Source organism: Perognathus longimembris, chromosome 4 (genome assembly GCF_023159225.1).
Source record: "Perognathus longimembris pacificus isolate PPM17 chromosome 4, ASM2315922v1, whole genome shotgun sequence".
Lineage (NCBI taxonomy): Eukaryota > Metazoa > Chordata > Mammalia > Rodentia > Heteromyidae > Perognathus > Perognathus longimembris.
This window is the reverse complement of record NC_063164.1, coordinates 191542-211839: the sequence shown is the minus strand read 5'-3', so window position 1 is coordinate 211839 and position 20298 is coordinate 191542. Positions and strand designations below refer to the sequence as shown.

General features: G+C 51.0%; 1 protein-coding gene across 2 annotated transcripts; it reads left to right on the top strand.

The window, feature by feature from the left end:
- The first annotated feature begins 1609 nt into the window (after positions 1–1609).
- Positions 1610–19955, top strand: D2hgdh (D-2-hydroxyglutarate dehydrogenase). 2 transcript variants are annotated; one of them, XM_048344341.1, is made up of 9 exons: positions 1610–2521; positions 4463–4520; positions 5777–5916; positions 6696–6889; positions 8438–8606; positions 10310–10453; positions 12137–12279; positions 16166–16331; positions 19006–19955. In XM_048344341.1, exons 1-9 carry the CDS (start codon positions 2185–2187, stop codon positions 19263–19265), a joined length of 1611 nt encoding a protein of 536 aa, XP_048200298.1. In that variant the 5' UTR covers positions 1610–2184; the 3' UTR covers positions 19266–19955. The 2 variants fall into 2 exon arrangements, with proteins under 2 accessions (XP_048200298.1, XP_048200299.1); XM_048344342.1 differs by lacking the exons at positions 12137–12279; positions 16166–16331 and having other exon boundaries at positions 1612–2521.
- The last annotated feature ends 343 nt before the right edge of the window (positions 19956–20298 follow it).

Sequence of the window (20298 nt, the reverse complement as noted above, 5' to 3'; positions counted from 1 at the left end):
CTCTGCCACTAGAGCTACCTTCCCCAGCCCTTGGAATTTTTACTGTCTCTGAATTGTTATTAATTCCAGGAGTTCCTAGTGTCACTCACAAGTTGGCTAGTTAGGGAGGCTTCAGTGATCTGGTGGCAAGGAGAGTCTAAGAAATTCTTCCTGTATCTTTGCATTTCCTAAATGTGACTGAAGACATCTTGACAACTGTGACATTTGCATGGGGCTATGGATCAAGGGCTAGCCTCATGGGGAGCCTCTGAAATCTCTTCCACCCAGGATAGATACGAGGTCCTGTCCACCTCCCTGTCTGATTTGTGTGGAAGTGGGCAGACTATGGGGATGCAGTGTGTGTGTGTGTGTGTGTGTGTGTGTGTGTGTGTGTGTGAGCACCGGCTCTCATGGCAGCTGTGACTCCAGATTGGGTGGTAGCCACACCCATACCTCCAGCACATCAGAATGTAGCTGTTGGCCCAGTGTGCAAGGAGTTCCTAGGATCTCTTGGATTGTAGTGGCCAAAGCAGTCATACATGTCCATTGTCTCACCTGAGTCTAATGTAGACACTGCCCTCGGTCCCTATCTGGCTCCGCGATGTAAATTGTCTTAAAGTCCCACAGAGTATCTTGTGGTCTTTCCTGATGACAAATGGAATGGAGTTAGGCAGAAGTGACAGGTGCTGAAGATGCCTCAGGGAGATGCTCAGAAACAGGATGGGAGACAACTTAAGAGTATGGAAGACTGAAAACGGAAGATAGGCAACAGAAGGGGCAAGCATGTGTTTCCATGCTGTTGGGACCTGGTTCAGGTTTCTGCCAGGAGTGCCTTACGGTTACCATAGGGTGATGTGCAGGGAGCCCAAGGGATGGATACTGGAGGCCGGCCTCAGGAGATCCCGGGGGTGAGGCCAGCTCCTCTGCCTGTTGCTGCCCGCCCGGTATCTCCCGGCCCTGGGCAGGAAGTGTTGTGGGGCGGTGCGGGAGGCTGACTGGGCCTTCTCTTCACTGCCAGTAGGGAGTCTCCCGTTTAGGGGTCGACAAGGACCCCTCAGGGAACAGTCCCGGTGGGGCCCCACGGGCTGGGTGGGGAGAGGGGTCAGGACAGGGTCTCCCGGGACGTCTCCTGGGAACCCAGCTCGTAGGGCTGTGGGGGCGCTGGGGTCCTGGAGCAGGGTGGTGCCCCCTCCCTCCGGATCGGGGGCGGGGCCGGCGGGGAGGCCCGAAGGGGGCGCCCTGCAGGGGGCGGGACTCAGGGAGGGCGGAGCCTGCGTGCCAGCGCTGCTCTCCCGCCCCGCCCTCCTGGGCTCGCGGCACACGGCCTGTGGTGTTGCTGCGGCGCAGGGGGCTCGGACGCGGGTACGTGCGCGTGAGCGCCGGAGCCGAGCAGGGGGCCGGGCTGCAGTTTCGGGGGGATGGGGGGGACGGGCGCGTCAGCGGGTGTCCGAGCGCAGACGGTTTGTGTGGTCAGGGTTCTTGAGGCTGCGCCTCCTCACGTGATCTCTCGGGGAGCACCGGGCCCTCGGGTCTGAGCCGCACGTGACGCCCGCCTCGGGCCTCTCGCGTGACCTTCCGGTACTGCTCTCGGGCACTGCCCCGCCTCACCGGTCGGGTTCCGGTTCCGGTCCCGGAGTCGATCCCCGCCCGACCTGCGCCCCGTCCCGCGCTCCGTCCTGGTGCGGGCCTGGGCGCTCGGCCCGTCGGTAGCTTCGTCGGTGAGGCGAGCTGCGGTCTCCCGCGTGCGTTTCTTTTCCGGAGGTCGCGTACGCTCCCGGCGGCGTCTGGCCCCGGGGGGCGGGAGCGGCCCGGCAGGCCAAGTCCCGCCCGGTGGCCGCAGGGTGAGCCGGGGCCGGTCCGCAGAGCCACCGAGCGAGGCCAGGCTCCCTTCCACACGGTCTGTTGGTCACGCAGGCTTGGGACGAAGTGCTCGCCTAGCGGCGCGGGCCGCAGCTCGGTGCCGGCCCCGGTGCTCGCCCTGCCCCAACGCGTAGTTTTGTTAAGGAAGGAAGAGGGGGTTGTGGAATTGAGTGAATTCTCTCGCCGGGGCTACTGCCGGGGGACCACACCCGAGCCTCCCACCACCCCGTGAGGGACAGGGCCTGTGCTCCGGCCGCCGTGCCCGGGCGGTGTGGGGCTCCCTCCTCCCAGCGCTGTGCGCGCTCTGAGCTGCGCGTTCCACCCCTGCGTTTTAGGACTAGAGCAATGCTGCTCCATCAGATGCCCAGGTGGTCTGCGCGGCTCCTCAGGGCCTCTCCAGGATGGTGGAGCACAGCATGCGCTCTTGGAGCCTCCGTAGGACGGAGGTGGCCGGGTCGTCCGAGGGGAGGGCCCGGGCCCTTGGCCTGCAGAAGCTGCTCCTCAGGCGCCCATCCCCCTGGGGTGATGCTGACCCGGGAGTGCTACCCTGTTGAGCGGTTGCCCTTCTCCACGGTGTCTGAGGAGGACCTGGCCACTTTTGAACGCATCATTCCTGGGAGGGTCGTCACAGACCCAGGGGAACTGGAGGCATCCAATGTTGACTGGCTGAAAACCGTCAGAGGTGAGTCAGGATTCAGGCAGAGGGTATGAATGGCAGTGTCGTGAGACCAGAAGGCCAAACACGGGAAGAAGTTTGGGGAAGACAAGGTCTTTTGTAGTGTGACCAAATTCTGAGAACAAAAAAAAATGACCATTTTTGTGGTATAGGACATGGGAAAATTAAAAGACAAAGCAGTGGGTTGGCTTTTTTTTTTTTTTTTTGCCAGTCCTGGGGCTTGAACTCAGGGCTTGAGCTTCTTTTGCTCAAGGCTAGCACTCTAACCGCTTGAGCCACAGTGCCAGTTCTGGCTTTTTCTGTTTATGTGGTACTGAGTAATCAAACCCAGGGCTTCATGTATGCCAGGCAAGTACTCTACCACTAAGCCACATTCCCAGCCCAGGCTGGCTGTTGTGAGCAGGTGTATTGACTGCTTACGCAGCTTACACAGTCCTCCATTGCCGTTCTGGGCTGCTGTATGAAAAGACTACAGCCTTGGAGCTTAAATTAGCAGTTTTGGAGGCCAACATCTGAACTCCAGCAGGGCAGCCTCACTCCAGAACCTCTAGGGAAGGGTACTTCCTGCAGCTCTGAGTTTCTCCTGGGCTGGCAGTATCATTCCAGCCTCTGCCTCAGTCTCCATGTGATCTCCTCTCCATGTTCCTCTTGTGTGCCTTTAGAGACATTTGTCATTGGATTTAGGACCCATCTAATCCAGGATGATCTCAACTCAAACTTTTTTTTGCAAGGGGAGTTTCTAACCCCTCTGAGGTTAGAACTGGCGCTTTTATGTTTGCTTGCTCGATCAGCTTATTTGTTTGACACCCTACCACTCTACCATCAATCCAGTCCTGCTGTTTTACTGGTTATTTTTGGGATAGAGTCTTAAGAGACTTTTCTGCCCGGCCTCAAACCTCAGTTCTGTGCATCTCAGCCTCCTGAATAGCTAGGATTACAGATGTGAGCTACTGACTGTTGGCCTTAATTACTTCTGTAAAGACCCCATGTCTCTATCAGGCCACATCTTTTTTGTGCTCCACATAGCCCACAAGGTGAGTGAGCTACAGGGCTGCTGGGCAGCCTATCACCTACCCCTCCTGCTTAGGCCTGTCTCACGGAACAGGAGTTTGTAGAAGTGAAGTCCTGCTGAGCATTCCTGCTGCTTCCTACCCACTTGCACCTCAGCTCCTTGGAGTCCTCAGAGAAGTAGAGGGCAGAAAGAAATTTGACTGTTCTGGACACCTGTGGTTATGAGTGCTGCCACGAGCTTGAGCTTTGAGGGGCTCCTACCCACCACATCTGCACAGTAGATAAAGGCAATAGAAAGTGAGAAAAATCCATGAACCTGCCCTGAGGAGTAGAGCTACATAAACAGTCACTGGGAACCATAGAAAGAAAACCCTTCCCTACAGAGAAGTCAGTAAAGATGTAGGTGTATGGGTAGATGTAAAGGCCTCATTTTTTATTGGATTATTGTGCTAAGCGGTTCACACGAGGTGATCAACACACAACACAGTCCAAAGGTGATATTTGAGGAGTGCCAGGATGCTTAGGAAGTCTCAAAGGAAACATGATGTGGGGAGAAGCTGGTGGCACACATCCTTAGGTTTCATTCCTCTCCAATAGAGCGTGAACACAGGAACTCGCTGTACCAACTGCTGCTCATGCACCCAGTGGCCAGATGGCCCCTCCTCAGCCTGGCATCGGAAGGTCTTTTTTTTTTTTTTTTTTAATTGTCAAGGTGATGTACAGAAGGGTTACAGCTACATATATAAGGTAGTGAGTACATTTCTTGTCATATTCAAGGTCTTTAATATCTTGCTCTTGTACTTGGGTGTGTAGGCCTGACATATGTGCTGTTGAGTTACCTTACTGAGGAAGAGAACATGCTGGAGAGACCATTCTCTTGGATGGGCTAAGAGGTCTGTTGTTGGAGCTGATTGAATTAGCTCTTCTTTGTCACAGGCTGCAGCAAGGTATTACTGCGGCCCCGGACCTCAGAAGAGGTGTCCTGCATTCTCAGGTAATGGATGGTGTACAGCTAAGCATAACTGCAGTGCTGGAGGCCTGTCCACACAGCCCCTGTTGCTACTTGGGGGGCCTTTTCACACAGCTCCTAGTCGTGCTTGGGGTTAGTTACACAGCCTCTGTTAGAGTATCCTACAGCTTGCTACCTCATGGGTTCACTTGATGCTTGGGTAGATTGCCTCCAGTAGCAGGATTTCTTTCTCCAGATCCCTACCTGTCACAGTTCTTTAGAATTTTGCACACACCTTGGCTGGGAGGAGGCCTCATCTGTGATCCTCAGGTACAGTCTGAGGACAGGTGGGCCAGGAACTCAACTTGTTGCCATGGGATCAAAGAGAGAGAGCAAGGGCAGCAGGGTGCTGGTGGCTCACACCTGTAATCTTAGCTACTCAGGAGGCTTAGATCTAAGGATTGTGGTTTGAAGCCAGCCTGGGCAGGAAAGTCCCTGAGGCTCTTATCTGTAATAAACTACCCCCCAAAAAGCTGCAAATGGATCTGTGGCTCAAGTGGTAGAGAACTAGCCTCGAGCAAAAGAAGCCCGGGGATAGCACCCAGGTCCTGAGTTCAACCCCATGACTGGCACATAAAAAAAGAGCAAGGGCAATGGGAGGTGGGGGTTGTGTTCTGAGTTTCCTGAGCACCATGGGTTCTTTTCAGGCCCCACTTAGGACTTAAACTTTTTTTTTTTTTAATTTTTTTTTGCTGGTCCTGGGGCTTGAACTCAGGGCCTGGGCACTGTCCCTGAACTTCTTTTTGCTCAAGGCTAGCACTCTACTGCTTGAGCCACAGTGCTACTTCTAGCCTTTTCTGTTTATATGAAGCCCAGGGCCTTATATGTGCTAGACAAGCACTCTATCACTAAGCTGCATTCCCAGCCCCCACTTAGGACTTTATCCTTAAAGGTGAGACTTTTGAGGACATTAGAATCAAGCTGCATATGCTACCTCATGCATCATCTAGGGACAGTGCCAGCCTCCATCTCCGTGTGTATAGCTTCAGAATGGATTCTGCCTTATTCAGAATCCCTCACACATGGCACATGGCTGGGAGGAAGGAGACCCTGATGAGGCTACAGATAGGAGATGGCCTGGCAGGGTGGTGGGAAGGTCTAGAAACAGGAACAGGATCGGCTTTGGGAGCAGATGCCTGCAGCCCTTGGGGTTGGAGGGGGCCAGGTCCCTGGACAGATGTCCCTCCTGCAGCCCTTGGGGATGAGGGTGCTGGCTTGATGTCTCTCCTGCAATTGTCCAGGCACTGCTACGAGAGGAACCTGGCTGTGAACCCACAGGGAGGAAACACGGGCATGGTTGGGGGCAGTGTCCCAGTCTTTGATGAAATCATCTTGTCCACTGCTCTTATGAACCAGGTCATCAGCTTCCATGACATGACTGGTAAGCCTGTGCTGCCTGTTTGGCCTGAGCTGGCTGGGGTTGTCCTGCATTGGCCACTGGGATTGTGCACAGGCAACAAGTATATGCTGGTATGTGTGTGGGGGAGAGAACCAGCAGCTGAAGCTTGGTCAAACCGCCTGCCACACCCAGGCCCTCTGGATGTGTCACCATGGAGTCACTTGGATGATTTGGGCTTGTCATTCTGACCCCTTGACAGTCCAGTTTTCTCGCCATGGCGGTCCTTCCTTGAAGGTATGTGAGGAGTTGTGACATGCATGGCACCCCCACAGAGCCTCATGTAGCAGTGTGTCCTTAGCCTCTGGAGCTGCCCTTCCCCAGCAGACATGGGCATTTGAGTTGGATGGTGCTCTGGGGTGGGGCTCCTGAATGACAAGGTCCTGGGCATTACCTTTCCCCTCAGGTCCCAGCACCGCACGCCAGGAAGTATCCAAACATTGTTAGGTGCCCCCATGGACAGAAGTGCCACAGTTGAGGACCCTTGTTGTGGTCTTCTTAATCCCATTGTCATGCATGTGTGTACACATGCACATGCAAGTTTTTCACATCTATTTTTGACTTTCCAATTTTTCTTACTTTATACAAAGGCAACTTTAGGTTTGAATGTCTTTGCTTGGAGGGGTGAAGGTGAGGGGCTAACTCTTCCTTTTTTCTGGCTCTGAGATAGAAGTTTCTTCTGATGGTTTACATCCACAGGATGGCCTGGTATGGGTGCCTTAGTGCAGTGGCTGTGAGCCATGGTTGTTTGCTTTGCTCTGCAGGAATTTTGGTCTGCCAGGCAGGGTGTGTGCTGGAGAAGCTGAGCCAGTATGTGCAGGAACGCAACTTCATTATGCCACTGGACCTGGGAGCAAAGGGCAGCTGCCACATTGGGGGAAATGTGGCAACTAATGCAGGTGGCATACGGTTTTTGAGATACGGCTCGTTGCGTGGGACTGTCCTGGGCCTGGAAGTGGTAAGCAGGGACACAGCATGGTACAGCGCCAATCAGGCATCTTGGCTTCGGTCTCAGGCCCTAGGCATGGTGCCAGTACTTGAGGACTCCTTGGTTGGTTGGGCATGTCTCTCATCAGAGATCCCGTCATAATGGCCTTTGATTCTAGGCCCTAGAGACATGTGGTTGTACCCATCCCTGTTCTCTGGGATGCCCTTCTTATGTGGCATGTCCACTGCCTCCTGGTCTGTACGAAGTCATTAGGAATACTACTTATACAGCCACATTCTATCTGGGCCAGGCTGCCAGGAGCCAGAGCAAGATGGAAGATCAGCCTAAGCCAACTTGGTGTGGACTCATATTGTCACCACCTTCCTTTCCTTGTAGTTTATTTCCTGGAGCACTCACCAACCTCGCAAGTCATGTCTCATAGTTCTTGAGGGCCATGTGGACAGAGCAAATAGCCATGTCTCATCTTCTAAATTACAGTGACTCAGTGGCTCTGTCTTCTGGTTGGCTGCCAGTTACTTTAAGCACACACTGTGGCCTCATTCCAGAGCTGTTTCTGGTAAGCCACTTACTCCAGTGCCCACCAACCAGGCCTATGCAGGCTCCAATATAGGAAGACCTCAAAACAGTGCAGTGTTCTGGTGTTTTGACCGCTTCCCTAGCTGTGGTCCCCACGCCTCAGCTATGACCCCCACTGCTTAGCTGTGGTCTCCACTCCCCAGCTGTAATCCCTACTCCCCAGCTTTGACCCCCACTCAGCTGTGACCTCTACTAGTCAGCTGTGGTCTCTGCTCTCCGGCTCTGGTCCCTACTCCTTAGCTGTGATCTCTCCACTGCTAAGCTGTGGCCTCCACTCAGCTGTGGACTCCACTGCTCAGTTGTGACTCCTCCTCCTCAGCTGTGTTCTCTACTGCTTGACTGTGACCCCCACTATCCAGCCATGGTCTCCACTGCTCAGCTCTGGTCCCCATTCCCCAGCTGTGGTCTCTACTTCGGTTGTGACACCCCCCCACCCCCACCCCCCACTGCTCAGCTGTGATTCCCCACTCCCCAGCTGTGGTCTCCTCCTCAGCTTTGACCCCCTCTCCTCCCACTGCTCAGCTCTGGCCTCTACTCCTCAACTGTGGTCTCCACTCCCTAGCTGTGACCCCCCCCCCACCCCCACCCCACTGCTCAGCCATGGCCCCCACTCTGGAGCTGTGGTCCTCACTATCCTAGCCATGCTCCCTATCTCAAGTTTTTCTTCTAGCAGCTGGGCAATGAGCTTACTGATTATATAATCAGATTGGATAATCAGGTTGGAGTAGCGTGCTGCAACCAGAAAGGAAAGGCTTTCCTTCAGTCCAGTAGGTAATTTCAGGTCCAGTTATGCTCCATTTTTGCCTGTAGTGTTCTTTGACTACAATGGGAAGGCATGTGGAGGTTCATGGCTGGCCATTTTCTTAGTTTCTTGGAGTTGAGTCAGCTTTCTCTGAGAAAGGAGAAAAGGGAAGGTAGGAGCTGGAGAGATAGAGTCATTCCTGGAAACCTGGCTGTTGCTAAAGGCCTTCTCCCCACTAGGTACTCGCCGATGGCACCATCCTAAACTGCCTGACCTCACTGCGCAAGGACAACACAGGCTATGACCTGAAGCAGCTGTTCATCGGGTCAGAGGGCACCCTGGGAGTCATCACAGCAGTGTCCATCCTTTGTCCACCCAGACCAAAGGCTGTGAATGTGGCTTTCCTTGGTATGCTCCCTCAGCCTACTTCCAAGCTGGCCAGTGGGGGATATAGTAGCTGCTCTGAACCCCAGTGCTCTAGCTGGTTCCCTGGCAGAGCTGTTGGGGTGAGGGTGGGAACAGAGGGAGCTGTTCTGGCTTCTCTGAGCTCACAATCCGGCACCTAAGATTTGGCCTTGACTGGACTGGAATCAGAAGTGATTTCCTATCTCAGAACATGCTTTCCTCTGCCTGTCCCTGTCATCCACACCTGTGTGCTTTGGTTTAAGTTAGTGTATAGTGTGAGGTTCTGAGGGAAGCCATGTTGCCTGGCATAGGTTCCAGCATACTGGTATATTAATCACCATGTCATATCTCCTGTAGGAGAGATGGTTCCTGGTCTCTCAGTTTCTAGCTCAGTAAACCCATACCAGGATCCCTTATGCCCCCAACCTCCCTTTGCCACTTACTCTGGAACTGACCAAAAGAGAAGGTAGGACATAAGACTTGCTTTCTATGTTCAGGGTCCATCTTCTCCTTTCCTTCTTTCTAGCCAAACAATTCAGAAGTTACACAGACCACAGTCTTCAGGTGAACTTAACTCACCAGGCTCTCCCTCCTGGGAGACACAGTAAACTTGGGCCCCTGACTCACTTGCCTGTTTTTGTCATGTGTCTTGGGTCTGTCTTCAAAGTCTGTCATCATAAATCTTGTTTGGGGTTGTTGTTTTTTACCCCCTCTTGCCAGTACTAGGATTTGAACTCAGTGCCTGGGCACTGATCCCTGAGGGTTTTTTGGTTTGTTTGTTTGTTTTGTTTTTCTCTCAAGACTAGAGCTCTACTACTTAAGAGACAGCTCCACCATTGGCTTTTTTTAGTGCTTAATTGGAGATAGAGCTCATGGACTTTGCTACCCAGGCTTTTTTTTTTTTTTTTTTTTTTGTCGTCAGTCATAGGGCTTGAACTCTGGGCTTAGGTACTGACCCTGTCCCTGAGCCCTTCAGCTCAAGACTAGTGCTCTACCACATTGAGCCACGGAGCCACTTCCAGTTTTTTGGTGATTAATTGGGGACTTTTCCTGCCGGGGCTGGCTTTGAACCACGATCCTCAGATCTCAGCCTTCTAGTAGCTAGGATTACAGATATGAGCCACTGGCACCTGGCTTCCCAGGCTAGCTTTGAACTACAATCCTCAGATCTCAGCCTTTTGAGTAGCTAGAATTATAGGTGTGAGCCACTGGCACCTGGCTTTATAGAATGCATTTTTAACTTCATCCGCTTATATCATGTTTTGCTGGAGATTGTTTTCTGTAGTCCAGGTCAGCTGGTTCTTGCTTGTGGTACCATGTGTCCCTGTGTGCTTGGTTGTCTTTGGTAAATGTGTATTGGATGATTTCTGGAAAAGAATAAGGACTTAAGAGAACCAGGCTTTTCCAAGGCCTGTGGTCCTGTCCTTGCTCACTTTCCCATGGTGGGTGTCTCCAGTTTCTAATGCCAAACCAGGTGCTGTATGGCAGTTCTTAGGCACATTTTCTATACAGGTCTGGGCACGGTGGACTTGTAGGTTTTATTCTGTGGCACTAAGCCTTGCTTCCTGAAGTCACCCAGCTTGTTTGGTTCCTCAAATTGGGTCAGCATCACCACTTTGAAGGGGGACCTGGCCATGTTGTGGTAGAACTCTGGATCCCTCTGTCCTTTCACTGTGTGGTACCGGATTCACTGTGATCCATTGCAGGTTGCCCGGGCTTTGCTGAGGTTCTGCAGACCTTCACAACCTGCAAGAGAATGCTGGGGGAGATCCTGTCTGCATTTGAGTTCATGGATGCAGAGTGCATGCAGCTGGTGGGGCAGCACCTCCACCTGGCTAGCCCAGTACAAGGTATTGATCCCCATGCAGCTGAACAACACCCTGCCCTGCTCCTGTGCTGCTGGGCATGTAGAGTGGCTCAAGCCCCTGGGTGCAAGTTCCTGGGTGCAGCAATCTATGACCACTGAGAAGTATGGATGGGAAAGCTGTTCTTAACACCTGTGTTTCCTTGGTGGTAGAATGAACTTTAGTATTTTCCTAGAAGAAGCCTTAATGTAGTGGTTTTTAAATAATTTGCTTTATTATTATAGAGGTAACATACAGAGGGATTACAATTACACCAGTCAGGTAATGAGTACATTTCCTTTTCTACAGTGTCTTCTGTCTCCTTTCTCCCAGTTCCTCCCTCTCATCTCCACCCACGAGTTGTACAGTTCATGTTCATCAGTGTCCAATGAAATCCTCAGCTACACTTTTTCACCCTTTTGCCCTTGACTTAAGGTAGTATTAAGGGGCTGGGAATATGGCCTAGTGGTAGAGTGCTTGCCTCGCGTGCATGAAGCTCTGGGTTCGATTCCTCAGCACCACATATGTAGAAAAGGCTGGAAGTGGTGCTCTGGCTCAAGTGGTAGAGTGCTAGACTTGAGCAAAAAGAAGCCAGGGACAGTGCTCTCAGGCCCTGAGTTCAAGCCCCAGGACTGGCAAAACAAACAAACAAGGTAGTATTAAGGAATAGAGAGTGCCATTGAATTCCTATATGTTGATTTCAATGAATACAAAAGGAAATTCACAATAACTGTGAAAATGCAAATATAAAATGTTCTGAAATAAGTAATGTATGTTTGAATTTTAAAAAGGTAGTTTTTCTGGGTGCTGGTGGCTCAGGCCTGTAATCTTAGCTACTCAGGAGGCTGATATCTGAGGATCGTGGTTCAAAGCCAGCCTGGGTAGGAAAGGCTGTGAGACTCTTATTGCTGATTAACCAGAAAACCAGAAGTGGTGCTGTGGCTCAAAGTGGTTGAGCCCTAACCTTGAGCAGAAGAGCTCAGGGACAGCACCCAGGTCCTAAGTTCAAGCCCATGACTGACCAAACAAAACAAACTTTTTTTTTTTTTTTTGCCAGTCCTGGGCCTTGGACTCAGGGCCTGAGAGCACTGTCCCTGGCTTCTTTTTGCTCAAGGCTAGCACTCTGCCACTTGAGCCACAGCGCCACTTCTGGCCATTTTCTATATATGTGGTGCTGGGGAATCGAACCCAGGGCTTCATGTATGTGAGGCGAGCACTCTTGCCACTGGGCCATATTCCCAGCCCCAAAGCAAACTTTAAATAGTAGATTCTTAGGCAAAGTGTAGCTTGGCATGCAGTGGCCCAGAGCATGAGGCCATTATAGGGCATCATAAGGCCTGGGGTTTGATGAGTTGATGGACCAGTGCTGAGGGCTCACAGTTGCTCCACTGTGCTATCCCTATTCCACTGTGGGCCATTGGGAGGTCTGCAACTAGACCCAGCATTGAGGCTGAAGGTGAGCAAGGTAGGGCTTTGTGGAGTCACCTTTGGGTACGTTTGTTTTCCAGGGAACATATTTTCTCTTAGAGTAAAATGTTCATATTTAAGTCATCTAAAATCCAGTCTAGCCAAAGAGCTGCCTGAGCTTCACTGGCATCAGAGCAGCCTCTACCATGTAACTAGAGTAGTTCTGACTCCGGACTTTATAGGCTGCACTGGTCTGACTCTTCATCTTCTGCTCCCTTCCAGATAGTCCGTTCTACATCTTAGTTGAGACCTCGGGCTCCAGTGCAGGACACGATGCTGAGAAACTGAACAGCTTCCTGGAGCAGGCATTAGGCTCTGGCCTGGTAACTGATGGCACCATGGCCACTGACCAGAGGAAAGTCCAGGTGCTCTTTTTTTTTCCCCTGCCAGTCTTGGGTCTTGAACTCAGGGTCTGGTCACTGTCCCTGAGCTGCTTTTGCTCAAGGCTAGCCCTCTATCTCTTGAGCCACAGCACCACTTCCAGCTTTTTCTGTTTATGTGGTACTGAAGAATCAAACCCAGGGCTTCATGCTTGCCAGCCAGGCTGTGTCTAGGTGTTCTTGTGCTCTTCCATCTTCCTTCCCTCCTCTCAACTAGGGCAGGTGGAAGGCATAACCTGTCCAGCAAAGTCAGGGTATGTATGTGGCCAAGGTGTCACTGGGCATGGATAGAAAACCTTTCAAATGAAAAGTGATTATCTTCATTAATATTTTAAAAAACTTCTGCCCTGACCGGTCTTGTCTGACTGTGGAGGCAGAAGGAAATGCAAGGGTTGTGGGCAGGGAGTCTGTGTGCTCAGTGAGCCCCAGTATGGATGACATCCTGAGGAAGGGAGAAGAAATCTTATTTACCGGGGTTCTTGGGGGGAGAAGAACGAGAAGGTAGCCCTGGACCGTGGAGACTGGGGTCACCCTCGCTGGTGAGATGGTAGGAGCTGGAGTAAACTTCTCTGGGCCCTGGGTCATGGGAAGTCTTCCTCTCCCTGGTTTGCCACTGTGGTCCCTTTCAATGAAGTGAGGGCTAATAGGACGTCTGCAGGTAATAGAGGACTGGCCAGGGCTCTGCCCATAGTTGAGGGGTGTTGTTTTGGAGACTGGACTTAGCTGTTCTGGCAAAGGAGAGGAGAACAGGCTGTGGTATGAAACACAACAGCCTTGGGCCTGATCCTGCTTGATTGGCTTTTTTACAAATAATTTTTATATTCACTGAAGTGTTACATACACATAATGACAAAAATTCTCTTGTGTCAAGCATTTCTTTCTGAGTGCCTTAGGCCTCTCATTGTGAGTAGTGTGTGGTCACCTTTCTGTGATTGCTTAATTTCAGAGTTTATGGTGACAGGTACACTTCAGCTTCTGGTCTCAGCTTCTCCATCCCCACACAGTCATTTCGGTCTTCAGGGTGATGCTGCATCTGCCCCAGGTCATAGGGTGTTGATTTTCCACTGTGGGTCCTAAGTACTCTCAGCCATTCTTGTTTTTGTTTTTTTTTGTTTTGGCCAGTCCTGGGGCTTGGACTCAGGGCTGAGCACTGTCCCTGGCTTCCTTTTGCTCAAGGCTAGCACTTTGCCAATTGAGCCACAGCGCCACTTCTGGCCATTTTCTGTATATGTGGTGCTGGGGAATCGAACCCAGGGCCTCATGTATACGAGACAAGCTCTCTTGCCACTAGGCCATATCCCCAGCCCCTCAGCCATTCTTCTAGCATTGCATATTTGTCTGTACCCAGACTCCATGCTCCCTCCTCTTGTTGGTTCCCATGTTTGCCTACTGTATGTCAACAGATAGGTCATGTTGTAGCACTAAGCTGTTCTCAGTCCAGAACCCCCAGAGCAAAGGCACCTTTCCTGGTCTGATCATGCTCGTATGCCCACACCATGTACTTGCTCATTTGGGAACTGGGCTGCAGCAGCCTTCCTCACTTGGCTTTCCAGTGGGGAAGAGAAGGGCGGGATGCAGGATACATGATATCCTGCTAGAGCGGCTGTATTCTGATGCATCTTGTTGACTAGGAAAGACTGGGAGAGTGCCATGTTAGGTGGGAGGAGGGCAACAACTGTTCCTGCTCAGTATGCTATACAAGCCAGAAGCATCTACAACTGGGCCCTGTCTGTCTCTTTTCCCTAGGCACCTGTCCCCTAGTCTCTCCATATCCTGGTCCAGTCTGGACTCGTCGCTCTCACAGTGGATGGAGGAACAGCCTACTGGCATCTGCTCTGGTTTTCCAACCACGTCACATGAGGCTTGTGGTGTTCAGGCCTTGTGTCCCAGTCTTTCACTAGGTCCCTCCAGTGCTTCCTAGGAAAGGTACCAGAGAGACTGGAGTCCCCAGCACCCTGCTCCACACTCTTACTGGTGCTGGGCCTGTCTAGGGTAAAACCCTTTCTCAGGTCTGCAGTTCAGTGAGTCAGTTGTGGTCATGCACAGCCCAAAGGAGAGTGACTTGAAGTAGTCACTCAGCTGCCTTCTCTTATTGAATGAGGCCCTGGGAAAGTGCTGTTCTGTCTTGCTTCCTGGTTCTTTGTAGACTTCTTTCCTCCAGAATATGTTGGTTTTCTGATGTAGTCCTCCACATGGCCACTTAGTTGTCAGCATGTGCTGTATGTCTTCTAGCCCTGTGAGAACCAGGCACCCCACTGACTGGCTGGACTGCAGACACTGTGCCACAGGCTCATAGTAGCCCTGAAGAGTAAAGCCTGGGAGGAAGGCAGCACACATAGGAGCTGTGGGGAGGTTGAGAAGATGTCCCCAAGGGGTATTTGATCAGTGCCCCCCAGGAGATAGGTACATACATATTCTGGAATGTTCCAGAGGTGGAAGAAGTGAAGCAGAGTGTAGGGGGTAGATGAGGAGAGCAGGTCTTCATGGCTCCATGGGTGAGCAGAGTGAGCATGATGCTGTGATAGAGGAGCCTTGGAGTAGCAGCGTCTGGGCTTAGGGCTAGGCTTGTCTGCATCAGAGGTTGGCTAGTACGAGTTTTGGTGGTTGTGTGTGGCATGGTTGTAATAGAGAAAAATGGGAAATTTGGATCCTGCTAGGTACTCTGGTTATGAGGGACCACTGTGTATTCTTTAGGACTAAGCATGGTATATTTATCCTCTTTTTTTTTTTTTTTTTGGCCAGTCTTGGGGCTTGGACTCAGGGCCTGAGCACTGTCCCTGGCTTCTTTTTGCTCAAGGCTAGCACTCTGCCACTTGAGCCACAGCGCCACTTCTGGCCATTTTCTGTATATGTGGTGCTGGGGAATTGAACCCAGGGCCTCATGAATACGAGGCAGACACTCTAGCCACTAGGCCATATCCCCAGCCCTATTTATCCTCTTTTTAAAAGATCTTTTAGAAATTTCACTTGTTAAATTCCTGAAATTATAGGGTTTCTGCAGAGCCAGCACAACAATTAAAGTCAGATTGGGCAGTATGGCTGGTGAGGGTGGCTGTGTGGTAGAGAGATGAGTGGGATTCCATTCCTCCTCAGGGGCTTCAGATTTCTAAAAGCAAATGAAAACCAAGTAAACCATAGAGTGGCCATTTGGGTGAATTAAACATTCCCCCCTTATTCCTCCTGGCTCCTACCTACCCTCCCCCCCCCCCCCCCCCCAGCTACTGGGGCTTCATCTCTGCGCCTGGACTCTGTTCTTGAGTTTTTGTGCTCAAGGCTAACACTGTACCACTTGAGCCACAGCTCCACCTCTGGCTTATTATTATTTTTGTAGTTTAGTGGAGATAAGAGTCTCACACACTTTTGCCTGAGCTGGCTTCGAACCATGATCCTCAGATCTTAGTCTCCTGAGTAGCTAGGATTACAGGCATGAACCACTGGCACCAGGCTGGTCCACCTACTTTGTTTCTACACTCTAGCACTCAGTTCTCCCTGGGTGTTCTTTTCCCCAGACCTTCTACCCACCCAGGACCCTGCATATCCAGTCCCTCTACCTGAACATCTTATGTGCCTAACCCAGGACAGCCATGCCCAGGGGCTCTTGTCCATGCAGCAGTCCAGCTACCCACCTGCACCTCAAGACCTAATCTGCACCTGCTCTGTGTCCCTCTAGGAAGAGCCTTGCTCTCTGAGTTTCTCAGCAAGGATGCTACCCTGGAGTGAGCCAGTGGTATAGTTCTAGTCTTGTATCTATGCTGAGACAGAAGCTGCAGGCTTCCAGAAAACCCAGATCAAAGTAGCACTGGGGTAGTGATCATTGCATGGGAGTCCTGTCACTGTGCATTCTGATTGTCTCTTCCTCTCACACTCCTAGGCACTGTGGGCCCTGCGGGAGAGGATCACAGAGGCTCTGAGCCATGACGGCTATGTGTATAAGTATGATATCTCTCTCCCTGTGGAGCATTTCTACGACCTTGTGATCGACCTACGTGCCCGCCTTGGCCTGCAAGCCAAGCATGTGGTGGGCTACGGGCATCTGGGTAAGCACTGTGACTGTCTGCCACTGCTTTGCAAACTGTACAGACAGGCTCATCAGCCCAGTGTAGACTCTGGCAGTGCTGCTCTGCAGCTTTTACCAGTGACAGAGGAAGCCTTACGTTCAGGGTAGCCCAGTCATTATGTTACTGTTGAGTGTTTTGGAAAAGCCTTCTGCTGCATAGTAATGGCATAGCAGCTAGCCCAGGTTTGTTTTTTGTGTGTGTGTGTGGGGGGGGGTTAATGCACCTTAGGTGGGAGGTTTTGGTTCTAGGCCCCCGGGGATAAGAGACCAGATCAGATCTTGTGAGATTTCTCCTAACTCCTCCCAGCCTTTCCACTGTTTGGTAAGTAGTTCTTTCCCCAGCCACCTCTGCAGAATGCAGGTTGTCCGCACTGGTTTCACATCACTTTGGTGGAGAACTCCCAGGAGGGAAAAGTTCATCCCTCTCAGTCCCTGGCACCTTGAGTACAGTTTTCTAGAGCCCCACTTGCAGGAAGTGTGGTGGGGTGTTTGGGGTCTATGGTATGGCTGTGGAGCATGGAGCTCCTGCTCCTGGTCTTGGAGCACTGGGCTCACTTGCCAGGGTGACCTGTGTAGTTAAAGGTGTGCTGAGAGGCTTGGTTCATGGCCGTACAGCATGTGCTGTTTTGACGGGCCCACCTGTACTTGCCGGCACCTTGCATCTGATGTGGAGAGACGCATCCTCACAACTCCCAAATGGTGGTGCCACTATTCCACATTTTAAATGTGGTCAGCAGACTCTCAGACAATGAGTAACCTTCCTTGAGTCGCCCAGTTTGTTGAGGTACACTGGGAGATTCGACCTGTAGCAGATGGTGAAAAGGAACAAAGAAGAGGACCGGGGCTACGACTAATGACAGAGACCTCACTGGCTTTGAGGGCAGGTAGGGAAGACTGAGCTGGCTCAGGAAAACTGCCCCATGCCAGCATGCATGCCATGCCACAGTAACGTTACCTCCCATGGACCGGGAGATGTGGAAAATGCCCTCATGATCCTGAGGTGGGAGAGGGGTTTCTCAAAACAAGGCACCACAGCTGTAAAAACCACTGAGGAAGATACTGGAAAGCCTGGTCACTTTAAAATCAGTACTTCCAAAATATGGGTATAGCTTAAGTGGTTACTTTTTAAGAGCAAGAGCCAATGTTGAACTGGTCAGATGGCAGAAGCAGGTCTCCTTGGAATTGGTATGTGTGTTCCATTGTCCGGTTGGTCTCTGCATCTCCTAGAGTGGGCTCACATGTGCAGCCAGTGTCCTCCCTGTCTTGTGCCGTTTATGTTGTATGGGGCACCTCTAGGCATCTCCATGGTGACAACATCCTTCTTTTACTCCAGCTGGAGTCAGCTGTGATGTGATTTGAGCCCACTCCTCTTCCACTAGATTGTATAACCTTGGTTCTTTTTCCTTTGAAGATTCAGCAGAACTTGCTACTGAAGATGTTTGGGTTTAAGTACTATTTTTGTCTTTCATTTGATGAGTACCACTTTTGAATGCAGGTGAATTTCTATCACAACTGTAGAACTACTCCCTTTCCTATGACATTGTTTCAGTAAAATTTCCCCCCCTAAGGAATTTCTTCACTTTCAACTTGGTCAATTTTTTTTTAATTTTTTTATTTTTTTGCCAGTCCTGGGGCTTGGACTCAGGGCCTGAGCACTGTCTCTGGTTTCTTTTTTGCTCAAAGCTAGCACTGTACCACTTGAACCAAGCGCCACTTCTGGCTTTTTCTGTTATGTGGTGCTGAGGAATAGAACCCAGGGCTTTATGGATGCAAGGCGAGCACTCCACCACTAAGCCACATTCCCAGCCCCTCAAAATTTTTGAATTTGTCAAGAATAGCAGCCACATTGGTTATAAGGGCCTGAGCACTGTCCCTGGCCCAGGGCTGCATGTATGCGAAGCAAGCACTCTACCACTAGGCCATATTCTCCAGCCCCTGTTTTTGCATACATTTGAATAAAGTTTAGACACATACAGCCCACGCAGTTTTTTTAGTAGGATGTTAAATTACCATCATTTAAAGTAAAAGGTTTTATGTTAAGACATACTTAAATAAACTGATTTAATTAGGACTTAGTTATTTGAAGTAATTGAAAGGAGATGTTTGTTTCTAATTCTGGATTTTCTTATCTCCACTTCTCTTATCCAGGTTTTCAAGTGTTTATCGGCTTTACAATCTTTTCAGAGAATATGCTTTGCTTTTTTTTGGTCCTTTCTATGGTTTGTTTTCTGTTTCACTATTTTTTGATTGTCTTTACTGTTTTCATTTTCTAGGTTTATTCTGATATTTTTATTTTTAATTTCAATTTTGTTAATTTTCATCTTTCCAGTCCTGGGGCTTGAACTCAGTGTGTGGACACTGTCCCTGAGCTTGCTTTTGCTCGAGGCTAGTGCTCTACCATTTGAGCCACAGCATCACTTCTGTCTTTTTCTGTTTTATGGGGTGCTGAGGAATCAAACCCAGGGCTTCATGCATGCTAGGCAAGCGCTCTACCACGAATCTACATTCCCAGACCCTATTATGATCTTTTTTCTAATTTTAGAAATTAAGCCATAATGTTATTGATTTTTCTGTTTCTTTTTAATATGTATTTAAATTCCTTCCAAAAGCTGGGAACCTCATGTCTGTAACCCTAACACACACCCTGTCTCTAGGGGATGGCAACTTGCACCTGAATGTGACGGCAGAGGCCTTCAGCCGGGCACTGTTAGAGGCCCTGGAGCCCTATGTGTATGCCTGGACAGCTGAGCAGCAAGGCAGCATTAGTGCTGAACATGGCTTGGGCTTCAAGAAGAGGGATGTCCTCGGCTACAGCAAGCCTCCTGAGGCTGTGCAGCTCATGAGGCAGCTCAAGGCCCTGCTGGACCCCAAGGGCATCCTGAACCCCTACAAGACTCTACCTGCCCAGGCCTGAACACCCCATTACCTGCCACTATAGTGCCCCAGGCTGGGCTAGACGCCTTCCAGCAGATGGTACCAGCAGCAGTCATAGTGAATGAGCCCCAACAGAGGGCTGAGAGCTGGCTTTGTGTGTCAAGCATGCACAGCTCTTGGGTAGGCCTCCTCTGCTGTGCTGCTGCTGTCTGCTCTGCAGACAGGAGTGCCCAGACTTCGTTTCCTCTTGGCTTCCGGCTGGCTGGTCCTAGGCAGGTTGTCTGTGTGGACTGCAACCCACTCCAAATTGGGTCAGGTCTCCCCCACTATGTGGTTATCTTGGGGACCCACCTTCTTTGCCAAGCTGTGAATTCACCCAGAGTGCCAAAGTTGAGAAGAACTTGACCATCAGAATGAGAAGGTCTCAGCTTGGCAGCCATGGTCTGTCGGAGCAGGACTGTCATTTGTCCCTGTTCTGGCAGGCCTTTTGGCAGGATGGGTGGCAGCAGGTATGGGCTATGATTGCCTACTCCGTGTAGCCCTTCTGGATATGCTTCAATGGGGAGGTCCCAGTGCTGCAGTGAGCAACCACCCCTAGCCTGTGAGCCCCACAGGGGTTGCACACCTCCCTGCCCATGTACAGGAGCTTGACTGGTGGCTCCTGGCATTCTGAGAGGTTGGACACATTTCCTTTCAGGCTATGAAGTTTCAGTAAAAATGTGAATAATCATGACTTCCTCTTCATTTCTGCTAACTAGAAAATCAGTCTTACAAAGTACAAGCATGTCACCACCTTCCACATCCACATGTTGGGTGTCACCCTGCCACTGTCAGGAGTGACTGTCTCCTGTCCTGTGGGAGCTGAGATCTGGCTGGTGAAAGAAGCCAGCTGGAGGAAGGGTAGCCTCAGAGTGGCCCAGGAGGTCCTTGGCTACTGACTGCTGGGCCTGAGTGAGATGAGTTCTGGTCCTTCCTCTTTCCCAAGGTGTCCAGGAACTGGTAGGCTCCCCCCGACCCCCTCAGTCAGGCATTGGTTACTTACTTCCTCTGGTGGATGTAGCATCCTCCTGGGG